The sequence below is a fragment of the Pleurodeles waltl genome, chromosome 6, assembly GCF_031143425.1.
Source record: "Pleurodeles waltl isolate 20211129_DDA chromosome 6, aPleWal1.hap1.20221129, whole genome shotgun sequence".
NCBI lineage: Eukaryota > Metazoa > Chordata > Amphibia > Caudata > Salamandridae > Pleurodeles > Pleurodeles waltl.
Genome location: NC_090445.1, coordinates 694,840,733 through 694,858,956, shown reverse-complemented (window position 1 = coordinate 694,858,956; position 18,224 = coordinate 694,840,733). Strand labels below are relative to the sequence as shown.

The following is an 18,224-nucleotide window of genomic DNA, read 5'->3' as shown; positions in this document are numbered from 1 at the left end:
GAGACAGGCCGGTAGGACTGGGGCCAAAGCAGTTGGTGTCTTCTGTTCTTCCTCTGCAGGGGTTTTTCAGCTCAGCAGTCTTCTTCTTCAGGTAAGTTGCAGGAATCTAAATCTTTAGGTTCAGGGAAGCCCTTAAATACTAAATTTAAGGGCGTGTTTAGGTCTGGGGGGTTAGTAGCCAATGGCTACTAGCCCTGAGGGTGGGTACACCCTCTTTTTGCCTCCTCCCAAGGGGAGGGGGTCACATCCCTAATCCTATTGGGGGAATCCTCCATCTGCAAGATGGAGGATTTCTAAAAGTTAGAGTCACTTCAGCTCAGGACACCTTAGGGGCTGTCCTGACTGGCCAGTGACTCCTCCTTGTTTTTCTCATTATTTTCTCCGGCCTTGCCGCCAAAAGTGGGGGGCGTGGCCGGAGGGGGCGGGCAACTCCACTAGCTGGAGTGTCCTGCGGTGCTGTGACAAAGGGGTGAGCCTTTGAGGCTCACCGCCAGGTGTTACAGCTCCTGCCTGGGGGAGGTGTTAGCATCTCCACCCAGTGCAGGCTTTGTTACTGGCCTCAGAGTGACAAAGGCACTCTCCCCATGGGGCCAGCAACATGTCTCGGTTGTGGCAGGCTGCTGGAACCAGTCAGCCTACACAGATAGTCGGTTAAGGTTTCAGGGGGCACCTCTAAGGTGCCCTCTGTGGTGTATTTTACAATAAAATGTACACTGGCATCAGTGTGCATTTATTGTGCTGAGAAGTTTGATACCAAACTTCCAAGTTTTCAGGGTAGCCATTATGGTGCTGTGGAGTTCGTGTAAAACAAACTCCCAGACCATATACTCTTATGGCTACCCTGCACTTACAATGTCTAAGGTATTGCTTAGACACTGTAAGGGCACAGTGCTCATGCACTGGTGCCCTCACCTATGGTATAGTGCACCCTGCCTTAGGGCTGTAAGGCTTACTAGAGGGGTGACTTATCTATACCTGTATAGGCAGTGAGAGGCTGGCATGGCACCCTGAGGGGAGTGCCATGTCGACTTACTCGTTTTGTTCTCACCAGCACACACAAGCTGGCAAGCAGTGTGTCTGTGCTGAGTGAGGGGTCTCCAGGGTGGCATAAGACATGCTGCAGCCCTTAGAGACCTTCCTTGGCATCAGGGCCCTTGGTACCAGGGGTACCACTTACAAGGGACTTATCTGGATGCCAGGGTGTGCCAATTGTGGAATCGAAAGTACAGGTTAGGGAAAGAACACTGGTGCTGGGGCCTGGTTAGCAGGCCTCAGCACACTTTCAATTCAAAACATAACATCAGCAAAGGCAAAAAGTCAGGGGGTAACCATGCCAAGGAGGCATTTCCTTACACCATGCCACTGGAAATCGCGACGGGTGCAACTGCACCCGTCGCACACCAGCAACTCCGCCGGCTCCATTCGGAGCCAGCTTCATCGTTGCTGGGGCTTTCCCGCTGGTCGCCCGCCAGCCCAGCGGGAAAGTCAAAATGACGGTCGTTTAGCGGTCACCGCCTGGCAGCGGCGCCCGCCACCCGCCGGGGCTGGGGTAGGAATGACCCCCTAAATCTTAGTATAGCACTTGGAAACAAAAAAGCTCCAACTGGGGCTATCACAACATCTTGATGGAGTTGTACCCAGCAGTCCAGTGCCACTCGCGATAGAGTGCGGGACGGTCACAGAGTCGCATGGACCCAGGTACAGTATCTTAGAAAACGAGGAAACAAAGAATGCATGAATTCATGGAGGTGAGGCATCGCTGGAGCGGGTGCGACGTCTGTTCCTTACTGCTACCGGGGAGGTGAGATGTCAGCTCCTTACTGCTAGGCAGGGGAGGTGAGGCATCGGTTCCTTACAGTTGCAGGGTAGGTGATGTGGCTTTGGTTCCTTACAACAAGGTGGGGTAGATGAATTCAGCAGGTCAAGACGCGAGGCGTTGACTTCTCCATATTGCGATCACACCACAGGGTCACAGGTACTGTGGCGGAGTCGGGTGTCATGGATGTCAATGACACGGCATTTGGGACTCATGCTGTGATGGAACTTCAGAGACACTGCAGTGGCGTCAGGCCTGAGGCCTTGGTCATTGCACCCAGTGGGGACCATGGTTTTGGTGCAGACAGCAGCGCAGAGTCAGACAATGGTGCCAGTTCCAAAGTCTCTCTATAGCCAATGTGCTTGGTTTCTTCTTGGTTGTACCAGAACTCACTCCTAAGGACCAAGGAACTGGATTTGGCACCAATTGGCATGTCAGAACTCTCAGCAAGAGAGCCCTGCTGCTGAAAGATGAAGCCTTTGATGTTCCTAAGACGTCTGGACAAGAGGCAAGGTCAGTCCAAGCCCTTGGAGAACCTTTGGAAGCAGGACATAAAAAGCAAAGTCCAGCCCTTTCACTCCCAGGATAGAAGCAGCATGCAGCAGGCCAGCACAGCAAAGGAACAGGCATAGTAGTAGTCCCTCCTACGGCATGCAGCTCTTCTTCCTGGCAGAATGTCCTCAGTCCAGAAGCATTCTAACTTTGTGGGATCAGAGGTCCAGTACCTATACCCATTTCTCCCTTTGAAGTAGGCAAACTTCAAAGAAAAGTCTTTGTAGAGCACAAGATCCTGCCTTTCCAGCCCTGGCCCCAGACACACTCAAGGGGTTTAGAGACTGCTTTGTGTAAGGACAGGCACAGCCCTATTCAGGTACAAGTGTCAACTCCTCCCACCGCTCTAGCTCAGGAACACCCATCAGGGTATGCAGGGCACACCTCAGCTCCCTTTGTGTGACTGTCTAGAGTGAGTTCACAAACAGCCCAACAGTCATCTTGACCCAGACATGTATTCCACAGACAGACAGAAGCACAACATGGTAAAGCAAGAAAATGCCTACTTTCTAAAAGTGGTATTGTCAAACTTACAATTTAAAAAACAACTTCACCAAAGAATGTATTTTTAAATTGTGAGTTCAGAGACTTCAAACTCCATATCTCCCAATAGGAAATTACACTTAAAAGATATTTCAAGGCAATCCCCATGTTAATCTACAGGAGCGATAGTCCTTGCAATACTGAAAAACGAATTTAGCAGTATTTCACTATCAGGACATATAAAACACATCAGTACATGTCCTACCTTTTACATACGCTGCACCCTGCCCAGGGGTAGCCTTGGGCCTACCTTAGGGGTTACTTACATGTAATAAAAGGGAAGGTTTGGGCCTGGCAAGTGGGTGCACTTGCCAGGTTAAAATGGCAGTTTAATACTGCACACTCAGACACTGCAGTGGCAGGTCTGAGACATGTTTACAGGGCTACTAATGTGGGTGGCACAACCAGTGCTGCAAGCCCACTAGCAGCATTTGATCAACAGGCAAAGGGCACATAGAGTGCACTATGCTAGGGTCTTACTAGCAAATCAAATATGCCAATCATGGATAAACCAATCACCAATACGATGCAGGTGGAGAGCAGTTGCACTTTAGCACTGGTCAGCAGTGGTAATGGGCCCAGAGTCCTAAAGCCAGTAAAAGCGAAATGTAGCACACAGTCAAAAATAGTAGGCCAGAGGCAAAAAGTTTGGGGATAGCCCTGCAAAAAAGGACATTTCAAACACGCCAAAAGCAACTTTCTGTTTTCTGAGTTTTTATCATCTTTAGTGTCTAACTGGTGGTGATCACCTGTAACTCAAATTTTGTTTATTCCCATAGTACAGTGATGGCAGCACACCAGTATCGCAAGCCACTGTTGTTGCTCATGAACTTGGACATAACCTCGGAATGTCGCACGATGATGGACGATGTGGAAACTCATATATTATGAACAGTGCAGACACGTGAGTAGGCTGGGGTGGGTCAGTTATGGAAGAAAACAAACTGACATATTACATATGTTCAAGTGTTAAGCTTGGTTTAACATTAATATGTGCATTACTGTGGATATTGGGATCACCCGAATATGACATTAGGGGTGATGACTGTTGATGACCAGTGGGGTATTCTGTTAGGAGAGTGAATGGGACCAGTGGTTTGGCTTGTGTTGTAGGAGCTCTACCTCTTAGAGCATTATGTATATCATGCAAGGAAGATTTTAGTTAGTGTTACAATTGTTCAGCTGCATTGGTCATTTTATTACATTTCTAGCTACCTTTACAATGAGAGACCTAAAAATCTGCCTGGAATTGAACTGATTTTAAATTGTGAAGACACAAACACAGCACCTGTTTTCACCGACTGTCTTGCAAATATTTTTTATAAGCTTATCTTTTCTGGTTTTAGCATGTAACTCATTTTGGTTACAGCTATAATGATTTACAATCGTATATACAGCATAAGCCAGTATTCAACATACTGTAGGTTTTCTAAAAGACATTAAACAGTGGATTTCCTAGCTGGTATTTAAAATATCAAAGTCAAAGGACTTACTGTCATGAAACCCAGTAATTTAGACACAACAAATCTGTTCTCCATTAAGACAATGAAGACAGCAGCTACAGCACTGCAGTGGGATAGTTCAAACAACAACTTAGTCCTGATTTTTGCCAGTAAAAAAAAAGTTGCTGTCTTCACAGTTAGCAAATCTGCTAAAACTGCACAAAGCTGTGAACAGTCAAGATTCGCAACTTCAGGTTGTCCTAATGTTGTACTATGAATGATTCCAAAATAAAGGGCATTTTCAGCCATCAGCAAGTGTTTTATTTCAAAATATACCTATTCAGTACAGTTCAGTAAAATTGCAAATACTGGTCTTCGGGGGAGGAAGGGGCAGAATGCCCTGCCCCCCCCCCCATCCCCTCCCCCCAGGAACCTTGGATGGGTAGTAGGGTGCAGGGGCATGGGGCAAGCGGATTGGCCAATTCTCCCTCGGGTGGGTGAGGGGTTAATTAGTTATAGTGTGGTTCATTAGTGGGTGCCATTTTTTATAAGGTACACACTGGCTAGCGGGGTCAATGGCTGATAATGCAAAGTTGTAGGTGGTTTTGTTTTTGTTTGGTCATGCATTAGCTTTAGTGGTATCTTAGTTTCAGAGTAAGCTTTGTATTATCTCAGGAAGAGCGAGTGTGCCAAGCCCTCCAGACACTGCAGTAGGCGGGGAGTGCCAATCTGCCGGCTGAGGGGGCCCTTGAGAATATTGGGCAGAGGAGGCCCATCGGTGGTCTGCAGGAGGAGTCACAGCTGGTGTTATGGGGTGTGAATCTCCTGATCCGCAAAGTAGTAAAGGGGGACAAAGTGGCAAACAGAAGGCCCCAGAGCGCTGCAGTGGGCTGGAGGTCAAGAGTGAATGTTCCTTACCGGGGCCTGTTCATGGGCAGGGTCGAGGTAGCCTGCCACAGGCCCCAGGTGCTCCAAGTGCTGGGGCCAACGTGGATTTGTCAGGCAATGAGGTGCGGGGACCTGTCGCGGCTCCCAGGTGGATGACGGGAGGCCTCGTGGGGGCCACCAGCGCCCACAGTGAGGAGGTGGCGGGTGCAGCCTGGGAGAGGACTCTTTCCATGAGGGCGCTTATCTGTGGGTAAGCAGCATGCCATGTCCTGGGGCAGCAGGAGCAGTGTGACCCCTGCTGCTCTTTTCGATCCCAGCATTTCATCTCCTGTGCGGCCCGCGAGGGCAGTGACGCTGCAAGGCTGCGCTGGGGAGGTTTTGTCTTTTGCTGTGGAGGTGAGGCTTCAGACCTGCCGGGCCCCTTGGATCTCTCCAGTCCTCATCGGCAGGCACACGTGCAATAGGTGCCTTCAGATTTAGACAGCCAGAAGAGGGAGGGCGTAGAAAGAGGGGGAGTCAAGGAGAGTGGTTTGATAGCAGGGTATGGGGAAGGGAGGGGTGCACCCTCTGGGCCTCTTCAGGTTTCTGTTTTTCCTGCAGCAAGTGAGTTGATGGTGGATGCCTCTGAGTGAGGTAGGGGGCATGCCATGTCCCCTGTGGGAAGTGAGATTATGGGTAGTGACTTGTCTGCCAGGGTTGCTGCACAACTGAGTCTGGGGACAAAGGGGAAAGGGGGGTGGCAGGAGCTTAGAGGGAGAGTGGTGAAGTGGATGTTTTTGATGATGGGGGCCCGGGAGGTGGGTTTGGTGCCAGGACCCCTCCAGCGCAGGTCTCAGGTTTGTTAGGTCATGGACAGTTATTAGGCAGCCAGGTGTCACAGGCAGGTTCTTCATCAGCAACGGTGGCACTACAGCCGAGAGGGTTTAGTACGGCCTGAGACCCTCGGCCCAACATCAGAGCTTGGGTCAGTATGGCTGGCTCTGAGACAGCGGTGGACCTGGCTGTGAATCGGCAAGGTATAGGATTTCCGTCCGCCTTGCAAGAATTAAACACTTCACAGGATCCTTATGAAGCTCAGTTTGGAGATGGTGGTGTGGGTGACAGAGAGGTGCTTGGCATCAGTGCATATTGTGGAGCGATCAGTGATGGTGCCGAATGGGAGTTGGATTTTGATGAAGACGCTTCAAGGAGGGGGAGATTGTGAATGAGCAGTGTGAGAATGATTGGTGGGAGGCCCTGCAGGCGGCATTGCGGGGGTGGGGTAATTTTCAAAGGAGCTTTGGTGTTTTGCCATCTGTTATGGCAGCAGCAGAATTCTCTGCAGTGTCCCAGCTAGTGGATTTGCGGCCTGCGCCAATGCGGACGGCTCCAGTGTGGGCCTTTACTTTGAAGCCAGGTAAGGGAGCTTCTCCGGGGGGAAATGTGTGGGGGTGAGATTGGGGTGCAAGTGGAAGTGGGGAGCGAGCATAAAGGTAGAGAGCACAATTTCCATTTACAGAAGAGTAAATATGTTCAGGATCAGGGCACAGGCATGGATATAGGGCGGTGAACAGCAAAAGGATGAAGGGGGCTGGGGGCATCTAAGGCCTCTCAGGCGGACTTGGAGGGGGACAGACAGGATGGGGAGAAGAAGGAAAGTAAGAATGTACAGAAGACCAAGCTGCTGTATATCGGGAACACAAAGCCTTTAAGGGCTTATTTAATGGCAACATCGAAGGAGCGCCTATGGAAAGAGGAATATATTAAGGTATTTAAGTTATTGCACAGGGAGTTGAGGGCTAAGGAGTGCTCAAAGGAGGAGGAGTATAAGCTCTCCAGTCGACTAAATGTTCCAGTTAATATTGAAAATTGGACTGCAGCCTTCCTGATTTATGCGAGCGCTTGTTGCAAAATTACCCAGAGAGGGGCGTTGCACTTTTCAAACACTTAGAAGTAGTGCACAAGGCACAGCTGACCTCCAAGGGCATGGTATGGGTGCACAACAATGAAGAGTTCAGGGTGTGCCTGGCAGGGGACACAAATGGTATATGGTGGCAGCTGGACAATGAGCTTTTCCTCCAGATGATGACACCGGAATGGCCAGCTTCATTGATTTATACAGTAAGCAGCTGGCTGGTTAATTATAAGCCCTTTAGGGGGTGCCCCACATCAGCAGGGCTGGAGTGGCAGGAAGGGGACAGGCGGGGACATTTGGTACATGCTGGTCCTATAACAGAGACAGTGGTGGGAATTCTGAAAATATCATCATGAGTGCTCGAAGTGCTGGGGAAAGCACATGCACACACAATGTGGGCCACATAGTGTTGAGTTTACACAATTTAGGGGGAAAGGGTCAGGGACTGGTGACTGCGATAGGGGGCGATGGGGTCAGAACACTTAGGGAAAAAGCACATACTCCAGTTAAGTTAGATTCTTTCAAACATTGGCTCAGGTTTTTGGGGTCTGAATCAGAACAAGATTTGTTAGGATCTGGTTTTGAGTTTGGTTTTCATTTGTGTTATGAGGGCCCGTGAATGTGGAAATGGGAGAGAATCCTACGTCTGTATAAGGGGCAGGAGCAGTTGGTGTTGCACAAGCTGATGAAAGAAGTTCAGGATGGGAGATTTTAGGACCCTTTCTGGAGTGGTCTTTGTCGAACTTGAGGATTTCTCGATAGGGGTGATGCCTATGAAGGAACAGGGGGAATCTAGACTGATTCACCAACTATCTTGGCATGAAGGACTGTTGGTGAGCGATTTCATCCCTGAGGCTTATAGCCGGTATGCACTATGCTTTAGTGGACACAACAGTTCATCTACAGAAAGAGTGTGGCCGGGGCTCGATGATGGCAAAATGCAACATAAAGTCAGCTTTCCGGCTTTTGCGGGTTCACCCAGTGGATTAGGAATTGATGGGAATTCAGTTTGGGGATGTTTTTTTGTTGATGAAGCATTGTTGATGGTAGGTTCAGTTTCTTGTTCTTTGTTTGAGGCTTTTAGTTCATTTTTGCAGAAGATGTTTGTTCACGTGGCTGGGAAGGAGATCATGACTCATTATTGATTTGATTTTTTTATGGTGGGGACAGTGGAGATAAGTGAATGCCAGAAAGGTTTGGATTTGTTTCAGGAACTGATACATGAAGTTGGAGTCACCCTGGCACCAGAGAAGACAGTGGTGCCAGTGCTGGTCATTACATTTCTCGAGTTGGAGCTGGACTCTATTGGGATGGAGGTCAGGATTCTGGAGGACAAGAATTCGAGCTTTTGGACAGGGATTTCCAGCAAAAGAAGGTGCAAGTGAAGGACGTTCAGATTCTGTTGCGACATCTGAATGTCACTTGAAGAGTCATTTGGGTGGCAGGACCTTTTGTTGATGGATGGAGTTGGCTCTCTCTGGGGTTGGTCTTCGTTATCACCATCTGCATTTGACGGCAGGGGAGAAGAAGGATTTGCGTCTTTGGTGACTTTTCCTGATAGATTTCAGTAGGGTCCCCATGGTGGGTTTGGGGGAAGCGATGGAGTGGATGATTCAATTGTTTTCAGATGCAGTGGTGGGGCATGGTTTTGGTTTGTTTTAGCAAGGTCAGTGGTGTGCAAAGGAGTGGCCTGAGGATTGGAAATGGGGGGCAGGAGCATTGTGTTCCTCAAGTTCTTTCTGCTGTTGGTGGCTGTATGTCTGTGGGGGTGACATTTTGCCAATAAGCAGATGTTCTTTAATGGATAATTTGGCAGTGGTGAACACTGAAAACCGCCAGTCTGAGGGATCCAAAAGTGAGGCAATTGCTGCATGTTTTCGTTCTTGTTTGCTTGCGCGAGAATGTTGTTTACAGAGTGCAGCATGTGGCGGGGACAATCCATGAGGTTGCTGATGCCCTTTCTCGTTTTCAGTGGGCCAGGTTCCGTGGGCTTGTACCATGAGCAGAAAAAACGAAAACAGAGATGCCACCTCACCTGTGGGCCATCAGCGAGAACACATGAGGCAGTTGATTTTGGGCTCACTGTTGGAGTCCACCTGTCAGGCGTACTGGCTCATGTAGAAGGAGTTTCTCTGGTCAGGTGCTCCGAGGGGTAACGATGAAGGTGGCTGGCTGGCTCAGCGCAATGACCTGGTAGGATTTATACTGTCTCTACTACACAGGGGGATGACGGCAGTCACGATCCCAGGCAAGTTGGCGGGGGTAGGATTTTACGGAAATCTACTGTGGGATACGTGCCGTTGATGGGGGAGATGGGGAGGAGGATGCTGAACAGATGGAGCAGGGAGAGAGGTAATGGTGTGAGAGTATGGTGGCCACTGACCTTGGACATACTGAAGAAGGTAATGAGGGGGAAGCGGTGTGTTGTGCTGTGATTACGGTTTGGATCTTTTTTAGAGCTTTTTGGGTTACCTAGGTGGTGGGAGAGAAGGCTCGGTCTGGAATCAGGTGGGGAGACATTAGGGTGACAGACACAGCACCCAAGTCTAAAATGGATCAGTCTGGCAGGGGCATGTTTGTCATGATGAGACTGTATCTGCACCTGGGAATTTGCCCCTGTAAGTGGTGGCTGCCATTGTGCATGCAGGGGTGGTGAAGGAGACGTTTTTCATCACGAGGGCGGTTCTCTTTTTCAGTGGCGCAGGTATTGAGGGCTTTGCACAAGGTGCTTTGGTTTTTGGGCTACGGGGGTGCAGGATTGCAGGACCCACTCATTTCGAATCGCAATCGCAATGGCAATGGAAGCAGAGGCCCAGGGCTGGTCAGAAGATATTCAGAGGGTGCGGCGGTGGCATTCAAACTGCTATCAGTGCTATTTGCGATCGGATTGGTTGTTTCAAGGGCAGCTTTAACCTGAGTTTGTTTTCTCCTCTGTTGCGTGTGTGGCCCCACAAGCTTCCATTGAAGTTTGGATATGCAGGTATTCATTCATGAAGTGGGCAGCCAGGCATGCTGACTCAAATAAAGGTGGTCGTCAACTGGAATTGCCAGACATGATGGTTCAATTAAAGTAGTTTGGAAAAGATGGCATGTGCTGGCATGATCTGTTGTCCAAGGTAAACTGTTCAATACAGGGTACGTCTTGACCTGACATATTACTCCTGCACCTAGGGAAAAATGACTTGGTGCAGATGAAAGGTTGGCTTTAGTCAAGGTAGTAAAACAGGATTTGAAGGAGATTAAGGCTGTCTGGGCAGGCACTACGGTGATACTGATTGAATTCTTGCCCAGGTGTAGCTGGCGGGTGCTGTAAAACCCAGAGAGATTGACAGAGCCCACATGAAGAGCAACAGGGAGCTCTGTAAGTTCTGAAGGGGCAAAGGTTTCTTTTACTTGGAGCACAGTGACATCAGATTTGAAAATGTGGAGTATTTCAGGGAGGATAGGGTACATCTTTCGGTTTTTGGGTTGGAACTGCACCTTATCCAGATAAGGAATGTTCTAGCTGAGTTGTTGCATTTATTGGTGGGTATGTAGATATGTAGGGGGAGTTTTGTGGGGGACAGAAAAACTTGGTGATTTTTCTGGTGGCAGGTGTTTGATAAGTTTAAGAAGTTATCGCAACACAAACATTGGACTCTTTAAGAACTGGTCAAGATTTTGGGGTGGTGGGGAGGGGTAGGGGTTAAGGATATGAGGAACAGAATAAAGTCAACAACAAATTCTTGATGCAAGTGATAGGGGTGCAGAGAGCTGAGTGACGAGAGTGGTGATTGGAGATTTGACTGATGGGTTTGTGAAGGGCTATTTAGGGAAGGGGGAAGCAGTTTTATTTAGTTATAAAATGTATAGTGAGGCCAGAAGAATATTAGGCTGTAAGGCATTAGAGCCAAAGTTTTGTTGGTACAAATAACAATGCACCTGTCTCATTAAAGCAGCCTTTTACACACTAATGAGAGTTAGTCACTGCGCCGTCCCACCCATGTAACTTTCTTAGCAAGCAGGGCTGTGAGCCAGGCTGTCATAAGACTGAGAAGCAGCTAGGGCTTATTTTCTCAGGTTTTACATTTCCAGGATTCTGCGCTGCTTCAAAATGTTTTTATTACAAATACAATCTTAGACAGTTGATTCACATAGAGGCAGCTATTGGCAGCAGCACCACAAGGTGTGAGGTGCTAGCCAGAGTTGAACTTGTGCTTTCTCCTTCCCTTGGACTTTTTCAGAGGTCTGGCAAAACTTGCAGATCTCATAAATACACAAAGAGTGGACTTTGGGTCAGCCCCTAAAGCCACTGGTTGCTATGGGTCAGCCAATTTAGACTTTTCTTTGAGATAATGTCAGGCATGTCTTGGATCAGTCCAGACAGCCGTGGCCTGTCCTTTATGGCAGAGGGGCCACGCCCCCCTCACATTTTGCCCCTCATGAAGAGTGCCTGTCAGGCTGACCAAAGGACAGCCTGACAGACACTCTTCATGTTCAGCTCAGGCAGCAAGGAGCAAGACATGTGCAGTTTGTGTGGACTCCAGGCTGCCTGAGCTGAACTTTGCTGGGCTGAACAGGTTACAGCTCCTATGGGTGTGATCTCCTCGGCTCAGCAAAGGTGCCTCGAGACCCTCCCCCTCAATGACAAGGGGAAGCGTCACCCATTGACTCCGACCTGGGCGCTTCAGGTTTAACCCCTGAAGTGGCCAGGGTGAGTGATAACCAGTGATACCTCGTCACAGAGTGGGGTGGGGTCAGAAGTCGCACTGACCCCATCCAACTCTGTGACGAAGTTGGGACTGCTGGCTTCCCTCACTGGCTGACCTAGGGTCAGCCAGTGAGGGAAGGCAGCAGTCCTAACCCTCCTGGGACCTCCGAGGCTGAAGGTAAGTGTGTGTGTTTTTTAAATGAATGTTTGGTGCATGTGTGTATCGTTAAATGTTGATGAGTGTTGTGAATGGATGTGCGTGCGTGTGTGAATGAATGAGTGTGAGTGTGCTTCCCACCCCCCTCCCTCCTAAAATTACCGGCCACCACTGAGTCCAGAGGATTATTTCTCTCTCAGCATTCAGCTATTGACTGGTATTTGTATTTTTCCGCCTTGTAGAGAGTGCATCCACTTTAAACGCAGAGTGCATAGTTTATTCCAGCACAGCTTTGGGGACTATTTGCTGAACAAATAAACCATGATGGAAAGAAGGTGTCCCCCAATAAAAACAACTGATTTATCGATTAATTTGTTACTTACTGCTTTGTGTTAAACAGACATATTTTAAAATGGTTTGTTATGGATGTCAACACCATGTTTATTATCAACATAATGCTAGGTTCATAGGGCCACATGTACAAAGCATTTTTCTAGTTGCCACCGGGCCGATTCTGCGAATCGGCCCGTTTGCGACTAGAAAAATGCTTTTTGGGATGCACAAGGCCCAAACTGCAATTCGATAACTTGTTATTTAGGTTTTGCAATTCGGTATTAGGAAGGGGCGTCTTCAGTCCCAATACCAAATATAAATGGTATGTATGATTGTTTTGTGACTGTGAATGCGGCCGCAAACTCATTCGCAAAGAGGAAGGGGACCCCAAGCAACCTCTTCCCCTTTGTAAATGCATGCAAAAACGTTTTTGAAGAGCAGGCAGTGGTCGCACTGCCTACTCTTAAAAAATGAAACTAAAATGTTTCATTTTCTTTCTTTTTAAACGCAGCCTGTTTTCCTTCAGAGGTTTGAAGGAGACTGCACTGTGCTATACTGTGCTCCAGTATCTATTCCCACCAACTGCACTTGAGAACTATGACAATGGTGCAGGGCAACAGTCTATTGGTCTACAACTCTTTCCAGTTGGATATCACATTCGGGTGCCTAGAAAATATTTCCGAAGAATTAGAAAATATTATATGTGAGTTCTGCAGAGGGCGAGGTTTATGAGGGGTAGGCCTCATGTTCGTGAGACAAGCTTTGCCTGAACCATCTGAGAACTATCTTAATGCACTTCTTTGAATATCCTTTTGTTATACTACATTTGTTACTCATTTAGACTTCCAATCAAGGTATGTCCTTTTTCGAAGACACCACGTAGAAGGAAAATAGCGATACTGTTAGTGAGAACAGTCCCACGCTTTTCTGCTTGGAAGAGTTTATGCAATTTCTTCAGAACTCACATATGTTAATCAAAATGGATGTATATTTATTATTAATCTTGAAATTTCTTCATTTAGAAATTAACTGTCCATCTTTGAGACGAATGCCGTGATAACTAAACCTCAAATTCAGTTACCCCTGATACCTAAATTTATGTTGGACCTCCCTAAAACTTCACCTCGAGGACTGTGTCCTGTAGAGTTTTTCGGTCGAGCATAGTGTGTGCAAGCGATGCTCTTCCGAAATGTTGGTATGTATGTGGGCTTTTAACCCCTCCCACCTCATGCCCATCACTTTCACACGTTCATGGGCTTGTCTTTCAAAAATCCTATGATGACACTGGTAAATGCTTTACGTTTGTCCTTGGGAATTGACCCTGTTACCTGGATAATTGCACGATTTCGATATGTTTGACTGCAAGCAAACTTCTTTTACTTTTTGTGTCTCTCTTTCGCACTGGCCGTGACTTGCGCATGTCAACTGTTTTACTTTTTATTTTCAATTTATGTGGCAAGAAAAGTCCTGTTATGAATTTACAATGCTAATCGCTCTAACTCATTGCATTGCAAATCCTTGTTTCTTTTAGGTTGATATAATGCTAAGAGTGGGGTTTATTTATATTAGTTTATCTTCATGAGCTACGGTTTCCTTGTGTTTTTTTGAAGAATGTGTTGTCCACGCATGCATGTATATAATTATATTTCCTTTTAGAAGGGTCGTCTCTCTCACAAACATGTGTGCAGCTAACACCAGTGAAATGGTGTCATATGAGTGGGTCAGTTAAAAAGAAGACCTGCGATCGTGCAGCACTTCAATACGCACATTCCATGGTGTCCAAGTTCTAAAACTACAGTTAATAAATGTGCTTCAGAGATCTGAGGATTTGGTTCCTCTGACAGTGTTAAGAGGATAACACTCAGTGAGAATTTTCAGCTCTTCCTATGGGCCCTACCTGGCTCTCTGTTATGTCACTGTCCCCCTGAAGCTGCTAGCCTCCTAGAGCCCTTGATGCACCATTTAGTGAGTGTAAATCTGTAAGAAGGGAAAGCTGTGTAGGATTGAGAGAGACTGTCTTTGTCTTTTGCAGTGCTTATGATGTTAACATTCCTGCTGCTTGTCTTGTACTTGCTGGGCATTTGAAGAAGCTTGCTCTAATATTGGCTGCGAGGTGCCTTTTGTGTTTCTTGAGTGCTGATAGAGCTTTTATGAAAAATATATATGTCTCTGTAAGAGTGTAAAACATGCATGCATATGTTGCACATACTGTACTCACTGTGTGTGGAAGAAGCTTATGATTGTATTACCCATAAAGCCAATACACTTTTGCAATGCTGTACCTGGTCTATGTGTGAGTTGCACTTGCATTGGGGTTGCCCGTGCTGTAATTGCGCTATGTTTAGAGTGTGCTATAGGTCAGTGAGGGACGTCTAATGTCCTGCTGAAACAGTGGAATGTAATGCACTGTTAATAAGCCCTTTGCGTTGTGTCTTCTCCTGCCCTGTCATCCTCGTGTGTCTGTGCGCATGGCATATGCCGAGTGCGGTTTTTTAAATGTTCATGAGGAGCTTGACATTACGGCGGTTGAGTGCTCATTCTGTGAGGAGGGGGTCCAAATGAAGAAGAGTTATAACTTACTCAGTTTCCTTGTCATTACACTGTTAAAATTGGCGACAAGGACGGGGAAACCATCTCCAAAGTCTCCGCTGCGCTTCTATATTCAATAGCTTAGAAGCAGCACTGTGTCCACAGCTCCGGGCAGGCTTCTCAAAATTCATATTCTGGTGTAGCGAGGTGGGAGGAGGGCTTATTAATTACTGGCACTTCCAATTATAAGCAAACTCAAGCCACAGAAGTTTCTACAGGCAAGCAAAGATCTCCTCACCCCTCCCTCCCCCCCCCCCCCCCCCCCCCTCCCAACAGCCCCTGAGAGGACTTCACCAACATTACTGGGATTAATAGGATGCTATACCCTAAATAACCACTGGAGGGAGCCAGATCCTTAAACGTGATATTAAGGACTCATACTAAAAGAATACTACAAACTTAAGCATTTTTAAATTACTATTCCATATAACATATTATAAATGCAATCCCAGTAGATTAATACTATTAATACTATTATGGCTGGCATAATGAATGTAGTGGCAAAGCCAAGCACCTTTTTAGAAGTGCCAGGACCACCTGCGGAAAGTTGGACACAGTGGATCAAATGTTTTGAAAAACACTTAGAGACTATTGATGGAACCAAGTATGAGCCAGCCAGGAAATAAGCCATGATGTATAAATATCTGGGGGTAGAGGGAAGAAGGTTATTTGATCACATAACCTAACCCCTGTTGAGAAAGAGAAGGAGGAAGGTCAAGAATAGGATGTATTCATTGAAGCCAAAATAGAAAGAAAAACTATTTTGATGAAACAATGAGTGTCGTTATGGAAAGATACAATTTTAGTACTGCTACCAAGCGCCTGTAGAATCGATTGAGTCTTATGTTGCGACTCTAAGGATGTTGGCCACAAAATGCTCATTCAGAGACATAGATGAAATGATCCACGATGAGGTAGTAATGAGCATCACTTGTGTCAAAGCACAAGAAAAGCTATTGTGTTATCGTAATCCTAGCCTGGAGAAGGTGATATCAACTATAAAGAGTATTGAAAGGTTTGTCAAGGGAGTGAAATGGCTGCACAAATCTGATCACCATCATGCAGATGCCAACCTAGGTCACAAAGAAGAAGAAGCATCTACAAATCAATCAAAAAAGTACAACAGAAAGCATGGTTCAAATCGAAGCAACAAAATATTGGCATGCTATTGTTGTGGGTCCAGTACCCATTTGGCATCTAGCAAGGAATGTCCTGCTATAGGTAACATTTTCAAAGATTGTGAAAAGACTGAACATTTCCTTAAAGTTTGCAAAACGTCTTGTGTAAAGAAAGTCTTCAAAGTGGAAGAATCTAAATCAGAGGAAGACTCGAGTAACAGTGAAATGATGGTGACTTGTGGCCATCATCAATAAGGAAGATTTACAGAATCAACCTAAATGTAATGTGCATGTGAATGGAGAAAGTGTGGAGATGCTAGTTGACACTGGATCCAGAATCACTATTTTATCAAAGGACACCTACGAAAACTTAGAATACAGAGCACCATTACATGCTAGAAGGATCATCGCAGGAGCCTACGAAGGTCACAAAATAAAGCTGGAAGGAGTGTTTAATGCTGATTTGATGTTCAAGGAGAAAAGTACTTTATCAAAGGTATTCTTAGTAGACTACAGTGTCAACATCCTTGGTTGGTTGGAGCAACAGAAACTGAAAATGTTGATTAAGCCATGTCAACCTCCCTATGCGTTCAGCATCCAAGAAGACAGCTTAGAAGCTATTCTCGAAGAGTACAAGGAGGTGTTCATTGGAAAACTTGGGTGCTTAAGGAAATTTAAACATAAAATATTTATAAAAAGAAACACGCAGTCTGTCAAACAACGTGTAAGAAACATACTCTTGATAGCCCGCTCCGAGGTCAAAGATATTTTATAAAACTGGTGTGACAATGGAATAATAGAACCCATGAACCCATCAGAGTGGTTTTCTCCTGTGGCCACAACTATAAAAAAAAGCATGGATCAATCCAATTATACATTGACTTTCGCCAACTCAACCACCATGTGGTAGCTTATTGTCAACTGTTTCCTCTAATAAATGAAATGGTGATGACTTTGGAGAAAGCAAAGATCTTCACAACTCTTGAGTTCAGTGCGGCTTACCATCAAGTACAATTGGAGGAGGGTTCAAAAGGTTACACAGCATTTGTTACTCCTGAAGGAGCTTACCAATTCTGCAGGTTGCCTTTCAGGCTATGTTCGGCATGGGCGGTCTACCAACACATAATGAACCAACTTTTCTCAGACATGGAAGGTGTAAGGTAATTTCAAGATAACATATTAATTTACAGTGAGACAGAGGAAGAACATATGTCTGTTTTGCTGGAGGTTCTACAAAGAATCCAAGAAAGTGGTCTAACATTACAAAGAGACAAATGTACATTTTTCAAAGGAACACTAGAGTACCTCGTACACCTCATTAATGAACATAGCGTTCAACCAAAACTGTCCTTGATGTCTGCAATTTCAAAGTCACCAATCCCAAATAACAAGAAGAACTCGCATCTTTTTTGAGCATGTGTGAATTTCACTCTAAATTCATACAAAATTATGCAATAAAAGTTTAACCACTTCAAAAATTAATAAAGCAGGATGCATATGGGATGAAATGTGTGAGCAGAGCATGAAGGACATAAAAAAAGAACTTGATTGGCACCATCTCTGCCGTCCTTTAGTGAAACACTATAAAGCATAGTAACCACTGATGCTAGCCAGATCGGATTTGGAGAGGTGCTCAGCCAGAGAACAATTAATGGACAAAAAACCTTTGCATCACGAAAGCTGAGAGGACCAGAGTCAAAGTATTCAGTGAATGAATGTGAACTGTTAGCCTATGTTGAGTCAGTTACAAAGTTTAAGAGTTTTCTTTGGGGAAAATATATCATTATATGCAGAGATCACAAGCCTTTAGTCAGCATCTTGGAAGGGAAACCTACTCCAAGAATAGCAAAGTTAGCTTGTAAATTACAAGAGTACAGATTCAGGATGGAGCATATTTCTGTCAGAGTGAATGTTTCAGCTGACTACTTCCACGAGCTCCATGTGATAATGAATCTGCTTGTGAAGAAGATGAGTGCAATGACGATTTGCTGTCCAATCCAGTGGTGTTATCAACAAACAAGAGTGGAGGAAGGCTTCAAGAAATGACAATGTGTTTGGAAAATACAAAAGTACATAATTGAAGGTTGGCTTAATGAAAAGTTATTGAAAGAAATGTTGCAACCTTATCGGAAAATTATAGATGACATCACCATTGTTGATGAGGTTCCTCTCTGCGGCAATACCCTAATGGCGCCATTGTCC

At 46.1% G+C, this 18,224-nt stretch overlaps 1 protein-coding gene across 1 annotated transcript in view; it reads left to right on the top strand.

Moving 5' to 3' along the window:
• Positions 1–18,224, top strand: part of LOC138300177 (disintegrin and metalloproteinase domain-containing protein 9-like) — a 587,087-nt gene that overhangs the window by 183,280 nt on the left and 385,583 nt on the right. The window contains exon 11 of the mRNA XM_069239149.1: positions 3,691–3,815. Coding sequence (XP_069095250.1) covers positions 3,691–3,815 — 125 coding nt within the window. The remainder of the gene's footprint in view (positions 1–3,690; positions 3,816–18,224) is intronic.